This window comes from Oncorhynchus masou, chromosome 24 (assembly GCF_036934945.1).
Source record: "Oncorhynchus masou masou isolate Uvic2021 chromosome 24, UVic_Omas_1.1, whole genome shotgun sequence".
NCBI lineage: Eukaryota > Metazoa > Chordata > Actinopteri > Salmoniformes > Salmonidae > Oncorhynchus > Oncorhynchus masou.
Window position 1 is genome coordinate 94,734,553 of NC_088235.1, and position 20,746 is coordinate 94,755,298.

Consider the following 20,746-nt stretch of genomic DNA (forward strand, 5'->3'; position numbering starts at 1 on the left):
TTTAAAAGCATAAGACTCTGAGCCATCTCTGTTGTTAGACAGCAGTCCCCGTTTTCACTTTCTCCTCTGATATCTCCTCAATACGGATCACTAGACTCTCCATCAGGTCAAAGGTCACCAGAGCACACTGCAGTACCTGTGAAGTCAAGATAACTCAGTGCCAATTCAAATGATTAAATTCAATTTGACAAGCAAGCAAAAACAGCAGTGGTAACGTGGCTATAGTTACCTGATACTGCATCTCTGGGGTCATATCTGATACCATCTTGTTCTTCACAGTCATAGTCTGAACTAATGCAACTCTAGCCTCTCTGGCTTCTGTTAGTGGATGAGAGTCACAATAATACATTGATTTGTGTACACAGTATAACACATGTTGTACATTCTTCCCAGAATAATACACAGTATGTACATATAATACATTTTAATAGATACTGTAGTGTAGAGAGACCTGCTTTCTTACCCTGTGCTTGAATCTTCTTGTCCTCTCTCATGTTCTTAACCTGCCCTGCATAGTAGGCTCTAGAGAGGGCCAGACACACCCTCAGCATCTTCAGGTAGTCATCTTTGATCTTGAACAGCTCCGGCCATATACTTGACTGAAAACATCAGCGTTAGACCATCACCGTGCTGTCTTGTCCCAACCACGTCAACTGACTAGTAGCAAGGTTTAATCTTCTGAGTTATATGAATGTGTCAAAAACACTCACTGTCTGCTGCCAGTCCATGTCCCGCATATGCAGGTAGCGTAACAGATTGAGAGACTCCATTACCCTAAGGTAGAGATGGACAAAGAATACTATACTGAACAAAAATATAAACGCAACATACAACAATTTCAAAGATTTTACTGCATTACAGTTCATATAAGGAAATCAGTGAATTTAAATAAATTCATTAGCACTTCACATGACTGGGAAAACAAATGCACCTGTTGGTCACAGATACCTTCTCGTTACAGATCCCGTCACGGTATCTCTGTGTATTCAAATAACCATCGATAAAATGCAGTTGTGTTCATTGTCCTTAGTTAATGCCTGCCCATACCATAACCCTTCCGCCACCATGGGGCGCTCTGTTCACAACAATGACATCAGCAAACCGCTCGCCCACACAACGCCATACACATGGTCTGAGGTTATGAGGCCGTGGTCTGAGGTTGTGAGTTGTTTGAACGTACTGCCAAATTCTCTAAAACGATGTTGGAGCCAGCTTATGGTAGATACATTTACATTAAATTCTCTGGCAACAGCTCTGGTGGACATTCCTGCCAACAGCATGCCAATTGCACGCTGCCTCAAAACTTGACACATTTGTGGCATTGTGTTGTGTAAAAAAACTGCACATTTTAGCCTTTTATTGTCCCGAGCACAAGGTGCACCTGTGTAATGATGGTGCTGTTTAATCAGCTTCTTGATATGCCACAACTTTCAGGTGGATGGATTATCTTAGCAAAGGAGAAATGCTCACTAACAGGGATTTAAACAAATCTGTGCACAACATTTTTGATAAATAAGCTTTTTGTGCATATGGAACATTTCTGGGATCTTTTATTTCAGCTCATGAAACATGGGACCAACATTAAATAAATAAAAATGTTACGTTTATATTTTTGTTCAGTGTATATTATATTGTCTGTGTTTCAATCGGACATTACAAGTTGACAACAGTCAGCTGATGTTGACCTATTTACTACAGTCTATGTTTTAAACTGGATGGAGAGTTGATTAATCAATTATGTCTTGTTGGCTAAGAATGCTATCTCCATTGTTAGAAAGAAAGGGATTCTAGGAATGAAACCTGAACTTCATTAGAGAATAGATCTGTTCCGTAGTCCATGTTCCATCTGCCTTATGCTGGGCACCAGATATATGTGGCTAGAATATGCAGCTTTCTACTGCAGTATTAATGACCAGATAAGGGACCAGTCACAGCTTGTAGAGGGGCAAGGCAGGCTCACCAGTCCAGGGTTTGTATTTTAGACTACAGAGAGGTATCAGGATTGCTTAGACAGATCCTATGGGCCAGCTTCCCAGACACAGATTAAGCCTAGTCCTAGAAAAAGTATGCACACTGCTCTCCATTGACAGTGTTTTTTAGTCCAGGACTAGGTTTAATCTGTATCCAGGTAACCGGCCCTAAATTTAGGGAGAGGACAAACGGTACTAACCTGTCCATACTGTTCAGCAGGTCTGTTTCTGGGCCCCGTGGGAAACAGAGAACCAGTCTCAGTAGGGGCAAAACCTGGATTCCCATAAACCATTCATTCTCATGACCTGGCTAGAGATAACAAGGAGAATAACACAATTATAGGTTGCACTGTATACACCTTTTCTAATGCAATGAAATGGAGCTACTGTCCTGTTTATCAAAATGTCTTCTACTACGGTGCATTCAAAAAGTATTCAGACCCATTGACTTTTTCCACATTTTATTACATTACAGCCTTATTCTAAAATGGATTTAATTGTTTTTTCTCCCCTCATCAATCTACACACAATACCCCATAATGACAAAGCAAAAACAGGTTTTTAGAAATGAAATATTATACTTAGGTAAATATTATTATATTTACCTAAGTATAATATTATATTTACCTAAGTATTCAGACCCTTTACTCAGTACTTTGTTGAAGCACCTTTTGCAGTGATTACAGCCTTGAGTCTTCTTGGGTATGACGCTACAAGCTTGGCACACCTGTATTTGGGGAGTTTCTCCCATTCTTCTCTGCAGATCCTCTCAAACTTTGTAAGGTTGGATGGGGAGCGTCGCTGCACAGATATTTTCAGGTCTCCAGAGATGTTTGATCGGGTTTAAGTCCGGGCTCTGGCTGGGCCACTCAAGGACTGTCTTGGCTGTGTGCTTAGGGTCGTTGTCCTGTTGGAAGGTGAACCTTCGCCCCAGTCTGAGGTGCTAAACGCTCTGGAGCAAGTTTTCGTCAAGGATCTCTCTGTACTTTGCTCCATTCATCTTTCCCTCGATCCTGACTCGTCTTCCAGTCCCTGCCGCTGAAAAACATCCCCACAGCATGATGCTGCCACCACCATGCTTCACCGTAGGGATGGTGCCAGGTTTCACTTGGCATTCAATCTTGGTTTCATCAGACCAGAGAATCTTGTTTTTCATGGTCTGAGAGTCTTTAGGTGCCTTTTGGCGAAATCCAAGCGGGCTGTCATGTGCCTTTTACTGAGGAGTGGCTCCCGTCTGGCCACTACCTTAAAGGCCTGATTGGTGGAGTGCTGCAGAGATGGTTGTCCTTCTGGAAGGTTCTCCCATCTCCACAGAGGAACTTTGAAGCTCTGTCAGCATGACCATCGGGTTCTTGTTCACCTCCCTGACCAAGGCCCTTCTCCCCCGATTGCTCAGTTTGGCCGTTTAGGAAGAGTCTTGGTGGTTTCAAACTTCTTCCATTTAAGAATGTTGGAGGCCACTGTGTTCTTGGGGACCTTCAATGCTGCAGACATTTTTTTGGTACCCTTCCCCAGATCTGTGCCTGGAACACAATCCTGGCTTAGAGTTCTACGGATAATTCTTTCAACCTCATGGCTTGGTTTTTGCTCTGACATGCACTGTCAAATCAAATCCAATAATAATTATCACATGCGCTGAATACAACAGGTGTAGACCTTACAGTGAAATGCTTACTTACAAGCCCTTAACCAACAATGCTTTTTTTCAAAAAAGTTAAGTAAAAAAATATAAAATAAAAGTAACAAATAATTAAACAGCAGCAGTAAAATAACAAGTGAGGCTGTATACAGAGAGTTCCAGTACAGGGACTGGGATCCGGGACCGCTTGTTGTGCAGTAGCAGAGAGAACAGTCTATGACTAGGTTGGCTGGAGTCTTTGACAATTTTTAGGGCCTTCCTCTGACACCGCCTGATATAGAGGTCCTGGATGGCAGGAAGCTTGGCCCCAGTGATGTACTGAGCCATACACGCCACCCTCTGTAGTGCCTTGCGGTCAGAGGCCGAGCAGTTTCCATACCAGGCAGTGATGCAACCAGTCAGGATGCTCTCGATGGTGCAGCTGTAGAACCTTTTGAGGATCTGAGGACCCATTACAAATCATTTAAGTCTCCTGAGGGGGAATAGGCTTTGTCGTGCCCTCTTCACGACTGTCTTAGTGTGTTTGGACCATGATAGTTTGATGGTGATGTGGACACCAAGGAACTTGAAGCTCTCAACTTGTTCCACTACAGCCCCGTTGATGAGAATGGGGGCGTGCTCGGGCCTCCTTTTCCTGTAGTCCACACTCATCTCATTTGTCTTGATCATGTTGATGGATTGGGACCTCTTCAACTGTGGGACCTTATAGACAGATGTGTGCCTTTCCAAATCACATCCAATCAATTTAATATACCACATTTGCTCCAATCAGGTTGTAGATCTCAAGGATGATCAATGTAAACAGGATGCACCTGAGCTCAATTTAGAGTCTTATAGCAAAGGGTCTGAATACTTATGTAAATAAGGTATTTCTGTTTTTTATTTTTAATAAATTAGCGCAAAAAAAACTAAACCTCTTTTCACTTTGTGATTATTGGGTATTGTGTGTAGAGATTGATAAGGAATAGTTCTTAATCAATTTTAGAATAAGGCTGCAACTTAGCATGTGGAGAAATGGAAGGGGTCTGAATACTTTCCGAATGCACTGTATATCTTACCTTCAAGGAGAGCTCAATCTGATTTTTGATGTTCTTTATAATGTAACCCTCTACTCCGGCATGGCAACTGGTTTTTATCATACACCTACGATAAGAAATCAGGATATTCAAGATGTTTCTAATACCATGTGGTCCTGCGGTCCTCCCTGGTGAAAGTTTTGGTTCTTGCCCTAGCACTACACAGCTGATTCAAATAAGCAAAGCTTGATGATGAGTTGATTATTTAAATCAGCTGTGTAGTGCTAGGGCAAAAACTAAACATGCACGGGGGGTACTGCTATAGAGTACTACAGATTCATCCATTGCGGACCACATACAGGCTATACAGTATTCTCACCTGAAGAATTTGTGCTTAGCCTCAGGTCCCAATTTATCTATGAAGAGCTGAAGAACTTTAAACCCTTGTTCTCTCTGGTAATGGGAGAAATGAGTTATTATGCTAACAGGTACATAGTAATAATAGTAAACATTAGTAATAATTTCAATTGGTTTTATTCATGCAGGAGTTTTATTAAATTACCAAATGCTGAATTGGACACACAGTCAGGATCTGCACCAAGTGCTGCATTTCCACACAACAAAAAACACAAATCACAAATTATTATCATTACGTCTGTTACATATGCATCTGTTTAGCTGCTTCTGGTATGTAGTCAGACTCACCTGTGGAACACTGTAAAATGACTTTAGGTCCAGCAGTTCAACTGGGAGGCTGTTATCCTCCACTCTCTCCAAGCTTTTTGTATATAATTCCTGAGTGATCGAGCATGGAGAAGAATACTTAGCAATACTTACTACTCAGAGAATTCACTCAATATAGTATTTGGAAGATTTGAAATCAATTTATCCTTACCAGGCCTTTGAGTAGGAATGATTCTTCCTTTCTATTTTAGGAAAGAAAACATCTTGTTTAGAGGAACACACTATATCTTAAACCAATGTTTTATTATCATGTAAGAACAGTATAGCTCTGAAAACATACCTACTCAGTAGGAGGTCAATATATTCCATATTACACTGCAGGACAAACACAGGGCTGAGAGATCAACAAAATAATATTAATACTATTATATGTTTCAAACATAGTTATCACCCCATATCTTCAATAATACGGTTATTCAGAACCTTTCTACTGTTTTTCACCTGAAAACTGCTGGAAAGCTCTCGATGGTGATGAGCTGGACAAAGAGCAGGTATGCCAGACAGGCCCGTGACTCCTGGGCTTTAGTACTGTCTGTCAGGAGGCCAGACTCCTCCCTCTTCTTCAGAGCCTTGTAGAACAGGAGGCCTGGGAGAGGCTCCTGGATGGCTGGTAGGGTGGCCTAGGATCAAAAACACAATGTAGTCTTGTTTTAGCTAGGTTCTTATTAAAATTGTCTATTTTAAGGTTGATTGCCTTGTTTGATAGTCTCGCCGGACTGTCTGGAAAATGCAGTAGAAAAAGAGCTAACCCTTAGTGTCGTGTGCAGAGCCATTTCAAAGGCCGTGACTCTATCAAGTAGGCCCGGATTACTTACCAGTATGTCTGTAGCAAAGTGCCATAGGGGAGACTGTTTATGGATGTCTATAGCCTGGTCAAGCTGTGCCTGAAGGAGTGGCTCCCTCAAGCTCCCCATGCAACTGTAGAGAGAAGAATAATATGCATTACAGATCAACAAACCGGTGTCAGTATCTTCTACTCTCCTGATTATAACCTGGCCAATAACTACATCTGATTGATACATTTTGGTGCTCCTTTTAGCAACATTAATATCCAACAAAGCACACAGACAGGCAGACAGACACCTACAACTTGAGAAGCTCAGTCTTTAGCTGATTGTCTGAAGCAGTGCCACCATCCTCGCTGTTGTCCCTCCTCTTCACTTCCTCCACGAATGGCTCCATGAACCTGGCCAGGGCTGAGCAGCAACGACACAGACCATACGCATCCTCCACTTCTTGCTCCTTGGTGTAAGGCACTGGCAGCCTGGACACCTGCTTCTGTAGGGCAGCCAGAGCCAGGCCTACCCAGGGAGCCTTCTCCTCACCCAGACGCAGCAGCACTAGGAGATGGACGGAGACATTCAAAAGTCACCAACATGAATAGCACTAGGAGAGGCAAGAATACATTATTAAAAAGTAATTGAAGGAATGTATTATGTATAGGTTGTTTTACTGCATTCTGATTTGTTTTAAAATGGCTCGCTACTGTCATTCAATCAATTACAAGAAAAATGTGGGTTATCTAAGACTATTTAAGAAATCTTATTCAATCGCTTCAACAGAATCTGGATGAACCTAACAGTAGCATAGAACAAATACTGAAAGAAGCTGCAACGCCAAAGAAGTTGATTGCCAAGTTATATCAAGGGTTGACTGAATTTTTATCTGATGGTTCAGAACCTAAGGTAAAAATGGGAAACAGATCTCAAAGAAGTAATTGATGAGAACTATTGGTCACAGATACATTTGAGGTCGGAAGTTAACATACACTTTAGCCAAATACATTTAAACTCAGTTTTTCACTATTCTTGACATTTAATCCTAGTAAAAATTCCCTGTCTTAGGTCAGTTCGGATCACCACTTTATTTTAAGAATGTGAAATGTCAGAATAATAGTAGAGAGTGATTTATTTCAGCTTTTATTTCTTTCATCACATTCCCAGTGGGTCAGAAGTTTACATACACTCAATAAGTATTTGGTAGCATTGCCTTTAAATTGTTTAACTTGGGCCAAACATATCGGGTAGCCTTCCACGAGCTTCCCACAATAAGTTGGGTGAATTTTAGGCCCATTCCCCCTGACAGAGCTGGTGTAACCGAGTCAGGTTTGTAGGCCTCCTTGCTCGCACACGCTTTTTCAGTTCTGCCCACACATTTTATATTGGATTGAGGTCAGGGCTTTGTGATGGCCACTCCAATACCTTGACTTTGTTGTCCTTAAGCCATTTTGCCACAACTTTGGAAGTATGCTTGGGGTCGTTGTCCATTTGGAAGATCCATTTGTGACCAAGGTAACTTCCTGACTGATGTCTTGAGATGTTGCTTCAATATATCCAAATAATTTTCCTTTCCTCATGATGCCATCTATTTTGTGACGTGCACCAGTCCCTCCTACAGCAAAGCACCCCCACAACATAATGCTGCCACCCCCGTGCTTCATGGTTGGGATGGTGTTCTTCGGCTTGCAAGCCTCCCCCTTTTTCCTCCAAACATAACGATGGTCATTATGGCCAAACAGGTCTATTTTTGTTTCATCAGACCAGAGGACATTTCTCCAAAAAGTACGATATTTGTCCCCATGTGCAGTTGCAAACTGTAGTCTGGCTTTTTTATGGCGGTTTTGGAGCAGTGGCGTCTTCCTTGCTGAGCGGCCTTTCAGGTAATGTCGATATAGGACTTGTTTTACTGTGGATATAGATACTTTTGTACCTGTTTCCTCCAGCATCTACACAAGGTCCTTTGCTGTTGTTCTGGGGTTGATTTGCAATTTTCGCACCAAAGTACTTTCATCTCTAGGAGACAGAACGCTTCTTCTTCCTGAGCGGTATGACGGCTGCTTGGTCCTATGGTTTTTATACTTGCGTACTATTGTTTGTACAGATGACCATGGTACCTTCAGGTGTTCGGAAATTGCTCCCAAGCATGAACCAGACTTGTTGAGGTCTACAATTATTTTTTCTGAAGTCTTGGCTGATTTCTTTTGATTTTCCCATGATGTCAAGCAAAGAGGCACTGAGTTTGAAGGTAGGCCTTGAAATACATCCACAGGTACACCTCCAATTGACTCAAATTATGTCAATTAGCATCAGAAGCTTCTAAAGCCATGACATCTTTTTCTGGAATTTTCCAAGCTGTTTAAAGGCACAGTCAACTTAGTGTATGTAAACTTCTGACCCACTGGAATTGTGATACAGTGAATTATAAGTGAAATAACCTGTCTGTAAACAATTGTTGGAAAAATTACTTGTGTCATGCACAAAGTAGATGTCCCAACCGACTTGCCAAAACTATAGTTTGTTAACAAGAAATGTGTGGAGTGGTTGAAAAACTAGTTTTAATGACTCCAACCTAAGTGCATGTGATTTGATTTGATTTGATGTAAACTTCCGACTTCAACTTTATGTGAAAATGTTCATATTTGCTCCTACAATCTTAGCCATAAATTATTGCAATTGAAGATAATCCATAGGATTTACTACACTCCTGCTAGAATGCATGTAATGTACCCAGAAATCAGTCCTATTGCTGTTGGAGATGCAACAAAACTAAAAGGAAGCCTATTACATATGCTGTTGTCCTGTGAGAAATGAACACCATTTTGGGATAATGTCTGTGCCATCATATAATTGTCTAGGATTTTACATCCATCCATCTCCATGATTATGTCTGTTGTGGAATGTAAATATTATTGACCAATATCAAAGAAGGTTTGGTAATTTAGGGCTAATTGCTGCAAAAAATATGTGTAGCTATCAATTGGAAAGCGTCATACACATGCATCGTCAATACTGAACGTATGTTAGGTACATTCCATTAGATTGTGTTTCATGATATTAAGCAAAAGAAAGACGTGTGATAAAATCTGAAAACCTCACATTGGTAATCTCGAGGAGTGTAAGATTTACCAACATACATAATTGTGTTTTAATTTGATGTACAGGTATATGTGTACTGAAATGGAAGGCTTCTGTGTTTTTGTACGTTTATGGACAGGTCTGGGAATGTTGTGGTGGTTGTGTTGTTTTTGTGTTCTGTTTGCATTTATAAATAAAAAAATATCGGTATAAAAAAATGAAAGGGAACGTCATCAAGATTAAGTTCCAGTAAGTGTCCAGTAGAGGGAAACAAACAACATCTGCAGGAGATAGCCTTCACAATACCACTGCTAAGTATTACCTGTTTGAAGATGCGGGGCCATAAGTACGATGGTATCAGCGATGAGGTCCGGATGAAGGTCATCCACTTGGCCGAGAAAAATCAGCATGAGTTCCATCGGGCTGCATGTCTGAGAGACGAGATTTCTACATTACTGTTAACTCTGATGCCATGTGAATCTACCTGCTCTTTAGCCTTCTGCATCCAATTCTGTCAAGGGTAATTCATAATATATATATATATATAGTTTACCTCGGCCAGGTGTGTGATAACGGCCTTACAGGTAGAGGAACTCTTCTTCCTCTTCAGTACCTCGGCCACCAGGGACGCAACGAGGCCACAGCCCATAGACTCCACTATTCCCTGGATCAGATAAAATAACCAAAAACTTCTGTGTCAGGTTGTCTACTTTTTACATTTAGAAAGAAAGCAGCAACTGATGTTGAAAATCAGTTGTGCAAGTTTATGGGGGGTATACAAATTGTTGCTTGCATGTGGGCTATCTTGCAAATGACCACCTTGACTACCTCCCCACATCGGTCAAAAAAGCTAAGTTGATGTCCTAGTGAGGTTGCTATAGACCCTGTTATGACTCCATGATGTCCTAGTGAGGTAGCTATAGACCCTGTTATGACTCCATGACATCCTAGAGAGGTAGCTATAGACCCTGTTATGACTCCATGCCATCCTAGACCCCTGTTATGACTCCATGACATCCTAGTGAGGTAGCTATAGACCCTGTTATGACTCCATGACATCCTAGAGAGGTAGCTATAGACCCTGTTATGACTCCATGACATCCTAGTGAGGTACCTATAGACCATGTTATGACTCCATGATATCCTAGCCTGGTTGCTATAGACCCTGTTATGACTCCATGACATCCTTGCGAGGTTGCTATAGACCCTGTTATGACTCCATGATGTCCTAGTGAGGTAGCTATAGACCCTGTTATGACGCCATGATATCCTAGAGAGGTAGCTATAGACCCTGTTATGACTCCATGATGTCCCAGAGAGGTAGCTATAGACCCTGTTATGACTCCATGATGTCCCAGAGAGGTAGCTATAGACCCTGTTATGACTCCATGATGTCCTAGAGAGGTAGCTATAGACCCTGTTATGACGTCCTAGCGAGGTAGCTATAGACCCTTTTATGACTCCATGATATCCTAGAGAGGTAGCTATAGACCCTGTTATGACTCCATGATGTCCCAGAGAGGTAGCTATAGACCCTTTTATGACTCCATGATACCCTAGCGAGGTAGCTATAGACCCTGTTATGACTCCATGATATCCTAGAGAGGTAGCTATAGACCCTGTTATGACTCCATGATGTCATAGAGAGGTAGCTATAGACCCTGTTATGCTCCATGACATCCTAGTGAGGTAGCTATAGACCCTTTTATGACTCCATGATGTCCTAGAGAGGTAGCTATAGACCCTTTTATGACTCCATGATATCCTAGACAGGTAGCTATAGACCCTTTTATGACTCCATGATATCCTAGACAGGTAGCTATAGACCTTGTTATGACTCCATGATATCCTAGCGAGGTAGCTATAGACCCTGTTATGACTCCATGACATCCTAGAGAGGTAGCTATAGACCCTGTTATGACTCCATGCCATCCTAGTGAGGTAGCTATAGACCCTGTTATGACTCCATGACATCCTAGTGAGGTACCTATAGACCATGTTATGACTCCATGATATCCTAGCCTGGTTGCTATAGACCCTGTTATGACTCCATGACATCCTTGCGAGGTTGCTATAGACCCTGTTATGACTCCATGACATCCTAGTGAGGTAGCTATAGACCCTTTTATGACGCCATGATGTCCTAGAGAGGTAGCTATAGACCCTGTTATGACTCCATGTGTCCCAGAGAGGTAGCTATAGACCCTGTTATGACTCCATGATGTCCCAGAGAGGTAGCGATAGACCCTGTTATGACTCCATGATGTCCTAGAGAGGTAGCTATAGACCCTGTTATGACGTCCTAGCGAGGTAGCTATAGACCCTTTTATGACTCCATGATATCCTAGAGAGGTAGCTATAGACCCTGTTATGACTCCATGATGTCCCAGAGAGGTAGCTATAGACCCTTTTATGACTCCATGATACCCTAGCGAGGTAGCTATAGACCCTGTTATGACTCCATGATATCCTAGAGAGGTAGCTATAGACCCTGTTATGACTCCATGATGTCATAGAGAGGTAGCTATAGACCCTGTTATGCTCCATGACATCCTAGTGAGGTAGCTATAGACCCTTTTATGACTCCACAATGTCCTAGAGAGGTAGCTATAGACCCTTTTATGACTCCATGATATCCTAGACAGGTAGCTATAGACCCTTTTATGACTCCATGATATCCTAGACAGGTAGCTATAGACCCTGTTATGACTCCATGACATCCTAGTGAGGTAGCTATAGACCCTGTTATGACTCCATGACATCCTAGTGAGGTACCTATAGACCATGTTATGACTCCATGATATCCTAGCCTGGTTGCTATAGACCCTGTTATGACTCCATGACATCCTTGCGAGGTTGCTATAGACCCTGTTATGACTCCATGACATCCTAGTGAGGTAGCTATAGACCCTGTTATGACTCCATGATGTCCTAGAGAGGTAGCTATAGACCCTGTTATGACGTCCTAGCGAGGTAGCTATAGACCCTTTTATGACTCCATGATATCCTAGAGAGGTAGCTATAGACCCTGTTATGACTCCATGATGTCCCAGAGAGGTAGCTATAGACCCTTTTATGACTCCATGATACCCTAGCGAGGTAGCTATAGACCCTGTTATGACTCCATGATATCCTAGAGAGGTAGCTATAGACCCTGTTATGACTCCATGATGTCCTAGAGAGGTAGCTATAGACCCTGTTATGCTCCATGACATCCTAGTGAGGTAGCTATAGACCCTTTTATGACTCCATGATGTCCTAGAGAGGTAGCTATAGACCCTTTTATGACTCCATGATATCCTAGACAGGTAGCTATAGACCCTGTTATGACTCCATGATATCCTAGAGAGGTAGCTATAGACCCTGTTATGACCTATAGGCCCTTATATGACTCCAGGACATCCTAGCGAGGTAGCTTTCGACCCTTGTATGACTCCATGATATCCTAGCACTGTAGCTAGGGACCCTGTTATGACTCCATGATGTCCTAGCGAGGTAGCTAAAGACCCTGTTATGGCTCCATGACATCCTAGAGAGGTAGCTATAGACCCTTTTACGACTCCATGATGTCCGAGAGAGGTAGCTATAGACCCTGTTATGACTCCATGACCTCCTAGCGAGGTAGCTATAGACCCTTCTGTGACTCCATGACGTCCTAGCCTGGTTACTATAGACCCTTTTATGACTCCATGACGTCCTAGTGAGGTAGCAATAGACCCTGTTATGACTCCATGTGTTCCTAGTGAGGTAGTTATAGACCCTGTTATGAATCCATGACATCCTAGTGAGGTAGCTATAGACCCTTGTATGACTCCATGACGTCCTAGCCTGGTTACTATAGACCCTTGTCTGACTCCATGATGTCCTAGCGAGTTACCTATAGGCCCTTATATGACTCCAGGACATCCTAGCGAGGTAGCTTTCGACCCTTGTATGACTCCATGATATCCTAGCACTGTAGCTAGGGACCCTGTTATGACTCCATGATGTCCTAGCGAGGTAGCTAAAGACCCTGTTATGGCTCCATGACATCCTAGAGAGGTAGCTATAGACCCTTTTATGACTCCATCATGTCCTAGAGAGGTAGCTATAGACCCTGTTATGGCTCCATGACATCCTAGAGAGGTAGCTGTAAACACTTATATGACTCCAGGACATCCTAGCGAGGTAGCTTTTGACCCTTGTATGACTCTATGATGTCCTAGCACTGTAGCTAGGGACCCTGTTAAGACTCTATGATATCCCAGCGAGGTAGCTATAAACACTTGTATGACTCCATGACCTCCTAGTGAGGTAGCTGTAGACCCTGTTATGGCTCCATGATATCCCAGCGAGGTAGCTATAAACACTTGTATGACTCCATGACCTCCTAGTGAGGTAGCTGTAGACCCTGTTATGGCTCCATGATATCCCAGCGAGGTAGCTATAAACACTTGTATGACTCCATGACCTGCTAGCGAGGTAGCTATAGACCCTTGTATGACTCCATGACATCCTAGCGAGGTAGCTATAGACCCTTGTATGAATCCATGACGTCCTAGTGAGGTAGCTAAAGACCCTGTTATGACTCCATGACATCCTAGCGAGGTAGCTATAGACCTTGTTATGAGTCCATGATATCCTAGCGAGGTAGCTATAGACCCTTGTATGAATCCATGACGTCCTAGTGAGGTAGCTAAAGACCCTGTTATGACTCCATGACATCCTAGAGAGGTAGCTATAGACCTTGTTATGACTCCATGATATCCTAGCGAGGTAGCTATAGACCCTTGTATAGGGTCTCCATGATGTTCTAGTGAGGTAGCAATGGACCCTGTTTTGACCTCATATGTCCTAGCGGGGTAGCTATAGATCCTGTTATGACTCCATGATGTCCTAGAGAAGTAGCTATGGACCCTGTTATGACTCCATGATATCCTAGAGAGGTAGCTGTAGACCCTGTTATGACTCCATGATGGCCTAGAGAGGTAGCTATGGACCCTGTTATGACTCCATGTCATCCTAGAGAGGTTGCTATGGACCCTGTTATGACTCCATGATGTCCTAGAGAGGTAGCTATGGACCCAGTTATGACTCCATGTCATCCTAGAGAGGTTGCTATGGACCCTGTTATGACTCCATGATGTCATAGAGAGGTAGCTATAGACCCTGTTATGCTCCATGACATCCTAGTGAGGTAGCTATAGACCCTTTTATGACTCCATGATGTCCTAGAGAGGTAGCTATAGACCCTGTTATGCTCCATGACATCCTAGTGAGGTAGCTATAGACCCTTTTATGACTCCATGATGTCCTAGAGAGGTAGCTATAGACCCTTTTATGACTCCATGATATCCTAGACAGGTAGCTATAGACCCTGTTATGACTCCATGATATCCTAGAGAGGTAGCTATAGACCCTGTTATGACCTATAGGCCCTTATATGACTCCAGGACATCCTAGCGAGGTAGCTTTCGACCCTTGTATGACTCCATGATATCCTAGCACTGTAGCTAGGGACCCTGTTATGACTCCATGATGTCCTAGCGAGGTAGCTAAAGACCCTGTTATGGCTCCATGACATCCTAGAGAGGTAGCTATAGACCCTTTTACGACTCCATGATGTCCGAGAGAGGTAGCTATAGACCCTGTTATGACTCCATGACCTCCTAGCGAGGTAGCTATAGACCCTTCTGTGACTCCATGACGTCCTAGCCTGGTTACTATAGACCCTTTTATGACTCCATGACGTCCTAGTGAGGTAGCAATAGACCCTGTTATGACTCCATGTGTTCCTAGTGAGGTAGTTATAGACCCTGTTATGAATCCATGACATCCTAGTGAGGTAGCTATAGACCCTTGTATGACTCCATGACGTCCTAGCCTGGTTACTATAGACCCTTGTCTGACTCCATGATGTCCTAGCGAGTTACCTATAGGCCCTTATATGACTCCAGGACATCCTAGCGAGGTAGCTTTCGACCCTTGTATGACTCCATGATATCCTAGCACTGTAGCTAGGGACCCTGTTATGACTCCATGATGTCCTAGCGAGGTAGCTAAAGACCCTGTTATGGCTCCATGACATCCTAGAGAGGTAGCTATAGACCCTTTTATGACTCCATCATGTCCTAGAGAGGTAGCTATAGACCCTGTTATGGCTCCATGACATCCTAGAGAGGTAGCTGTAAACACTTATATGACTCCAGGACATCCTAGCGAGGTAGCTTTTGACCCTTGTATGACTCTATGATGTCCTAGCACTGTAGCTAGGGACCCTGTTAAGACTCTATGATATCCCAGCGAGGTAGCTATAAACACTTGTATGACTCCATGACCTCCTAGTGAGGTAGCTGTAGACCCTGTTATGGCTCCATGATATCCCAGCGAGGTAGCTATAAACACTTGTATGACTCCATGACCTCCTAGTGAGGTAGCTGTAGACCCTGTTATGGCTCCATGATATCCCAGCGAGGTAGCTATAAACACTTGTATGACTCCATGACCTGCTAGCGAGGTAGCTATAGACCCTTGTATGACTCCATGACATCCTAGCGAGGTAGCTATAGACCCTTGTATGAATCCATGACGTCCTAGTGAGGTAGCTAAAGACCCTGTTATGACTCCATGACATCCTAGCGAGGTAGCTATAGACCTTGTTATGAGTCCATGATATCCTAGCGAGGTAGCTATAGACCCTTGTATGAATCCATGACGTCCTAGTGAGGTAGCTAAAGACCCTGTTATGACTCCATGACATCCTAGAGAGGTAGCTATAGACCTTGTTATGACTCCATGATATCCTAGCGAGGTAGCTATAGACCCTTGTATAGGGTCTCCATGATGTTCTAGTGAGGTAGCAATGGACCCTGTTATGACCTCATATGTCCTAGCGGGGTAGCTATAGATCCTGTTATGACTCCATGATGTCCTAGAGAAGTAGCTATGGACCCTGTTATGACTCCATGATATCCTAGAGAGGTAGCTGTAGACCCTGTTATGACTCCATGATGGCCTAGAGAGGTAGCTATGGACCCTGTTATGACTCCATGTCATCCTAGAGAGGATGCTATGGACCCTGTTATGACTCCATGATGTCCTAGAGAGGTAGCTATGGACCCTGTTATGACTCCATGATATCCTAGAGAGGTAGCTATGGACCCTGTTATGACTCCATGTTATCCTAGAGAGGGAGCTATAGACCCTTGTATGACTCCATGACATCCTAGTGAGGTAGCTATAGACCCTTTTATGACTCCATGACATCCTAGCGAGGTAGCAATAGACCCTGTTATGACTCCATGTGTTCCGAGCGAGGTAGTTATAGACCCTGTTATGAATCCATGACATCCTAGTGAGGTAGCTATAGACCCTTTTATGACTCCATGACATCCTAGTGAGGTAGCTATAGACCCTTGTATGACTCCATGACATCCTAGCGAGGTAGCTATAGACCCTGTTATGACTCCATGTGTTCCGAGCGAGGTAGTTATAGACCCTGTTATGAATCCATGACATCCTAGTGAGGTAGCTTTAGACCCTTGTATGACTCCATGACATCCTAGTGAGGTAGCTATAGACCCTTGTATGACTCCATGACATCCTAGCGATGTAGCAATAGACCCTGTTATTACTTCATGTGTTCCTAGCTAGGTAGTTATAGACCCTGTTATGAATCCATGACATCCTAGTGAGGGAGCTATAGACCCTTGTATGACTCCATGACATCCTAGTGAGGTAGCTATAGACCCTTGTATGACTCCATGACATCCTAGCGTGGTAGCTATAGACCCTGTTATGAATCCATGATTTCCAAGCGATGTAGCTATAGACCCTGTTATGACTCTATGATGGCCTAGAGAGGTAGCTATGGACCCAGTTATGACTCCATGTCATCCTAGAGAGGTAGCTATGGACCCAGTTATGACTCCATGTCATCCTAGAGAGGTAGCTATGGACCCTTGTCTGACTCCATGATGTCCTAGCGAGTTACCTATAGGCCCTTGTATGACTCCATGATATCCCAGCGAGGTAGCTATAAACACTTGTATGACTCCATGATATCCTAGCGAGGTAGCTAGCTATAAACCCTGTTCTGACTCCATGACATCCTAGTGAGGTAGCTATAGACCCTTGTATAGGGTCTCCATGATGTCCTAGTGAGGTAGCAATGGACCCTGTTTTGACCTCATATGTCCTAGCGGGGTAGCTATGGACCCTGTTATGACTCCATGTCATCCTAGAGAGGTAGCTATGGACCCTGTTATGACTCCATGATGTCCTAGAGGGGTAGCTGTAGACCCTGTTATGACTCCATGTCATCCTAGATAGGTAGCTATGGACCCTGTTATGACTCTATGATGGCCTAGAGAGGTAGCTATAGATCCTGTTATGACTCCATGTCATCCTAGAGAGGTAGCTATGGACCCTGTTATGACTCCATGATATCCTAGCGAGGTAGCTATAGATCCTGTTTTGACTCCATGATGTCCTAGCGAGGTTGCTATGGACCCTGTTATGACTCCATGATGTCCTAGAGAGGGAGCTATGGACCCTGTTATGACTCCATGATATCCTAGAGAGTTAGCTATAGACCCTGTTATGACTCCATCAAAATTAACTCCATTTCCATTCCATGTTCTCTTTTTAAAGTGAATATCCCTTCACTACAGTTAGATAATTTTTTTTGTCCAAGTTGAGGGTTTTCTCACAGATTTCTCATTTGTGAGTCACTTCAATATCTTCAACCCAGATACCTCCTGAGGCTCCTTTAGCTCCTTAAAGACTTTGAAAAACCACCCTGACACATGCTCCTGTAAGTGTAGGGTTTAGAGCAAAAGACGGCGTGGGGAGGAGGGACAACCAAGGGCACTTAGAGAATAGCCTTTCCAAACAGGGTCACCATCACTGGAGCGAGAAATCTGACTGGATATCGGCCTGTTCAGTCCTCACACCTTCAGGTCAACAGCCCAACAACAAGCTCTGGGTAGTGGCAGAGAGGCGATCGTTATTTTATGTATACATCGCAAATGGCACCCTATTCTCTACATAGTGCACTACTTGGGATGCACACTATAGCCCTATGGGCCCTGGTCAAAAATAGTGCATTATGTAGGGAATAGGGTGCCATTTGGGATGCACCCTATATGTCTATGGTGGCATTGTAGCAAAGTGGCCTGTACTGTTAGCAGACTAGTAGTAGACTTGCTGATGTTGTCACAGAGGAGACTGGAGTGTGCGTGTGTCTGTCATCACCATTATCGGCCTCTGGGACTGGAATCTACTACACTACACTGTCAATGTGTAAAAATGTGTCAAACGCAAGGTATATTTTACAACAATTTTCACAAATAGAACAATGTAAAAGCACCCAATGTCCTCCCGGTTCACTCTGTAACAGTAAGGTGTGATTCTTCTTAGGATATCTTTGAATTGAATTACTCACTTAGCGGAGCATAAGAGGGGTTTTCATTGGAGGGCATGCGAATGTGATGCATTTACCTGGTTCTTCTCATCCTGAATGAAGTCCAGCAGTTGTGTCGTGTCACCCTGATTAATATACGCCAATCCAGCATTCTGGAACAGTTCATGGTCCTCTGGCCTTAAACCCTCTTCCACCACGGCTTTTCGCTGTAGAGATACAAGATGCCAACTGACACCACTCACAGAGACAGCTAGTTCAAAGTAATTATTCTGACAATATTATGCATCTGATTAGTCATATTATTGTTAAAAATGTCATATCATGATATTATTATAAGCTAGTTCTTATCATTCTTATATGAGCCACTGTTAGCATGTTAGCTTACCCATCTCTGGATGACATCCTGCAGCTGATCAGCCATCCTCAGCGTTTGTCTTGAATAACAATCGCAGAGGGGTCCAAAAAATAAGAGTGTGAATATTCAGAATATAGATGAAATAATGATAATATCCAAATTTCTGCCAAAAAGAGGACACCAGATAGTTACTGTTGCGGTTTGAAATGACTTGTGGAAAAGGTGGACTGTCCAGAGACCTCAGTCAGTAAACCTCTTATCAAGCCCTATGTGTCTGAGCTATAATCGGATTAAAGCAGTGCAACATAGTCACGGCAGACAACAGAACTGTCTGGAAGGCTCTAGTTGAGTCCAGGGAGAGTCAATCAATCTTAAACCACTAGAACTAACTGCATGCTGGTAACCTGGGTTTGTTTTGTTTTGTTTTAATTAACCACAAATGTAGGCTCCTGTAGGGAAGTGAAGTTCATATCTTGTACATCAAATGCATAACAAACTCTGTTACTTTAAGAACCAGTACTGAGCACTGGCCTAAGGTATATCAGTTTGCTGCCCCATACAGACAGACAGACAGGACAGGACAGGACAGGACAGGACAGGACACACACACACACACACACACACACACACACACACACACACACACACACACACACACACACACACACACACACACACACACACACACACACACACACACACACACACACACACACACACACGGCTGTAGCTAGTTGAGATAAATAGATAGGGATTGCCAGGAGCATGTTTGAACAGTAGGATTTAGCCAGTGGCTGCTGGTTAGGATAGGTTTGCTCTCTGTATTGGGCCATGATGAAAGCAAAGCCCTGAACAAAAGCCACAAAGCAAATACACCCAGAGACAGTGTGCTGTGTTGACTCTGATTTAGTCATCTTTAATTGGAGACTGATGATTGTTGTGACGGTTACATGGAGCTTACTGTATGTCAAAGCTGCTTACAACAATATACAGTTTCCAGAAAAATTATGTGAACCCTTTGGAATTACCTAGATTTCTACATAAATTTGTTGTGAAATTTACAACAATAGACCAACACAGTCTACTTAAACTAAAAACACACAAACTATTATATGTTTTCATGTATTTATTGAACACACCTTGTAAACATTCACAGCACAGGGTGGGAAAATGTGAACCCTTGGATTTAACAACTGGTAGACCCTCCTTTGGCAGCAATAACCTCAACCATACATTTTCTGTAGTTTCGGATCAGACCTGCACAACGGCCAGGAGGAATTTTGGACCATTCCTCTTTACAAAACTGTTTCAGTTCAGCAATATTCTTGGGATGTCAGGTGTGAACCGCTCTTTTGAGGTCATGCCACAGCATCTCAATCGGGTCGAGGTCAGTACTCTGACTGGGCCACTCCAGAAGGCATATTTTCTTCATTTGATTCATTGGTTCGTTGTCTTGTTGCATCACCCAACTTCTGTTGAGCTTCGATGATAGCAAGCTGTCCAGGTCCTGAGGCGGCAAAGCAGCTCCAAACCATGATGCTCCCTCCACCATAATCTACAGTTGGGATGAGGTTTTGTTGTTTGTCTGCTGGGCCTTTTTTTCTCCACACATAGTGTTGTGTTCCTTCCAAACAACTGAACTTTAGTTTAATCTGTCCACAGAATATTTTGCTAGTAGTGCTGTGGAACATCCAGGTGCTCTTTTGCAAACTTCAGATGTGCAGCAATGTTTTTTTTTGGACAGCAGTGACTTCTTCCATGGTGT

General features: G+C 43.2%; 1 protein-coding gene across 1 annotated transcript; it reads right to left on the bottom strand.

The window, feature by feature from the left end:
* Positions 1-34: 34 nt before the first annotated feature.
* Positions 35-19,047, bottom strand: LOC135513062 (glomulin-like). The gene is made up of 18 exons (XM_064935733.1): positions 19,012-19,047; positions 18,704-18,832; positions 9,777-9,887; positions 9,546-9,654; positions 6,457-6,709; positions 6,185-6,287; positions 5,811-5,989; positions 5,650-5,703; positions 5,521-5,551; positions 5,331-5,420; positions 5,188-5,229; positions 5,005-5,078; positions 4,668-4,752; positions 2,171-2,280; positions 711-774; positions 464-599; positions 230-318; positions 35-136 (listed from the first exon to the last, which is right to left on the bottom strand). Exons 1-18 carry the CDS (start codon positions 19,045-19,047, stop codon positions 35-37), a joined length of 1,797 nt encoding a protein of 598 aa, XP_064791805.1.
* Between the last annotated feature and the right edge of the window lie 1,699 nt (positions 19,048-20,746).

What these genes read in the sequence shown, in the direction of transcription:
- LOC135513062 (XM_064935733.1), bottom strand. Translation starts at nt 19,047, where the DNA reads ATGGCTGATCAGCTGCAGGATGTCATCCAGAGATGG. An exon ending in AAGACTGAGCTTCTCAAGTT is followed by an intron (nt 6,288 to 6,456) that starts GTAGGTGTCTGT and finishes TTCTCTCTACAG; the next exon opens with TTGCATGGGGAGCTTGAGGG. An exon ending in CCCCAGAGATGCAGTATCAG is followed by an intron (nt 137 to 229) that starts GTAACTATAGCC and finishes TTGACTTCACAG; the next exon opens with GTACTGCAGTGTGCTCTGGT.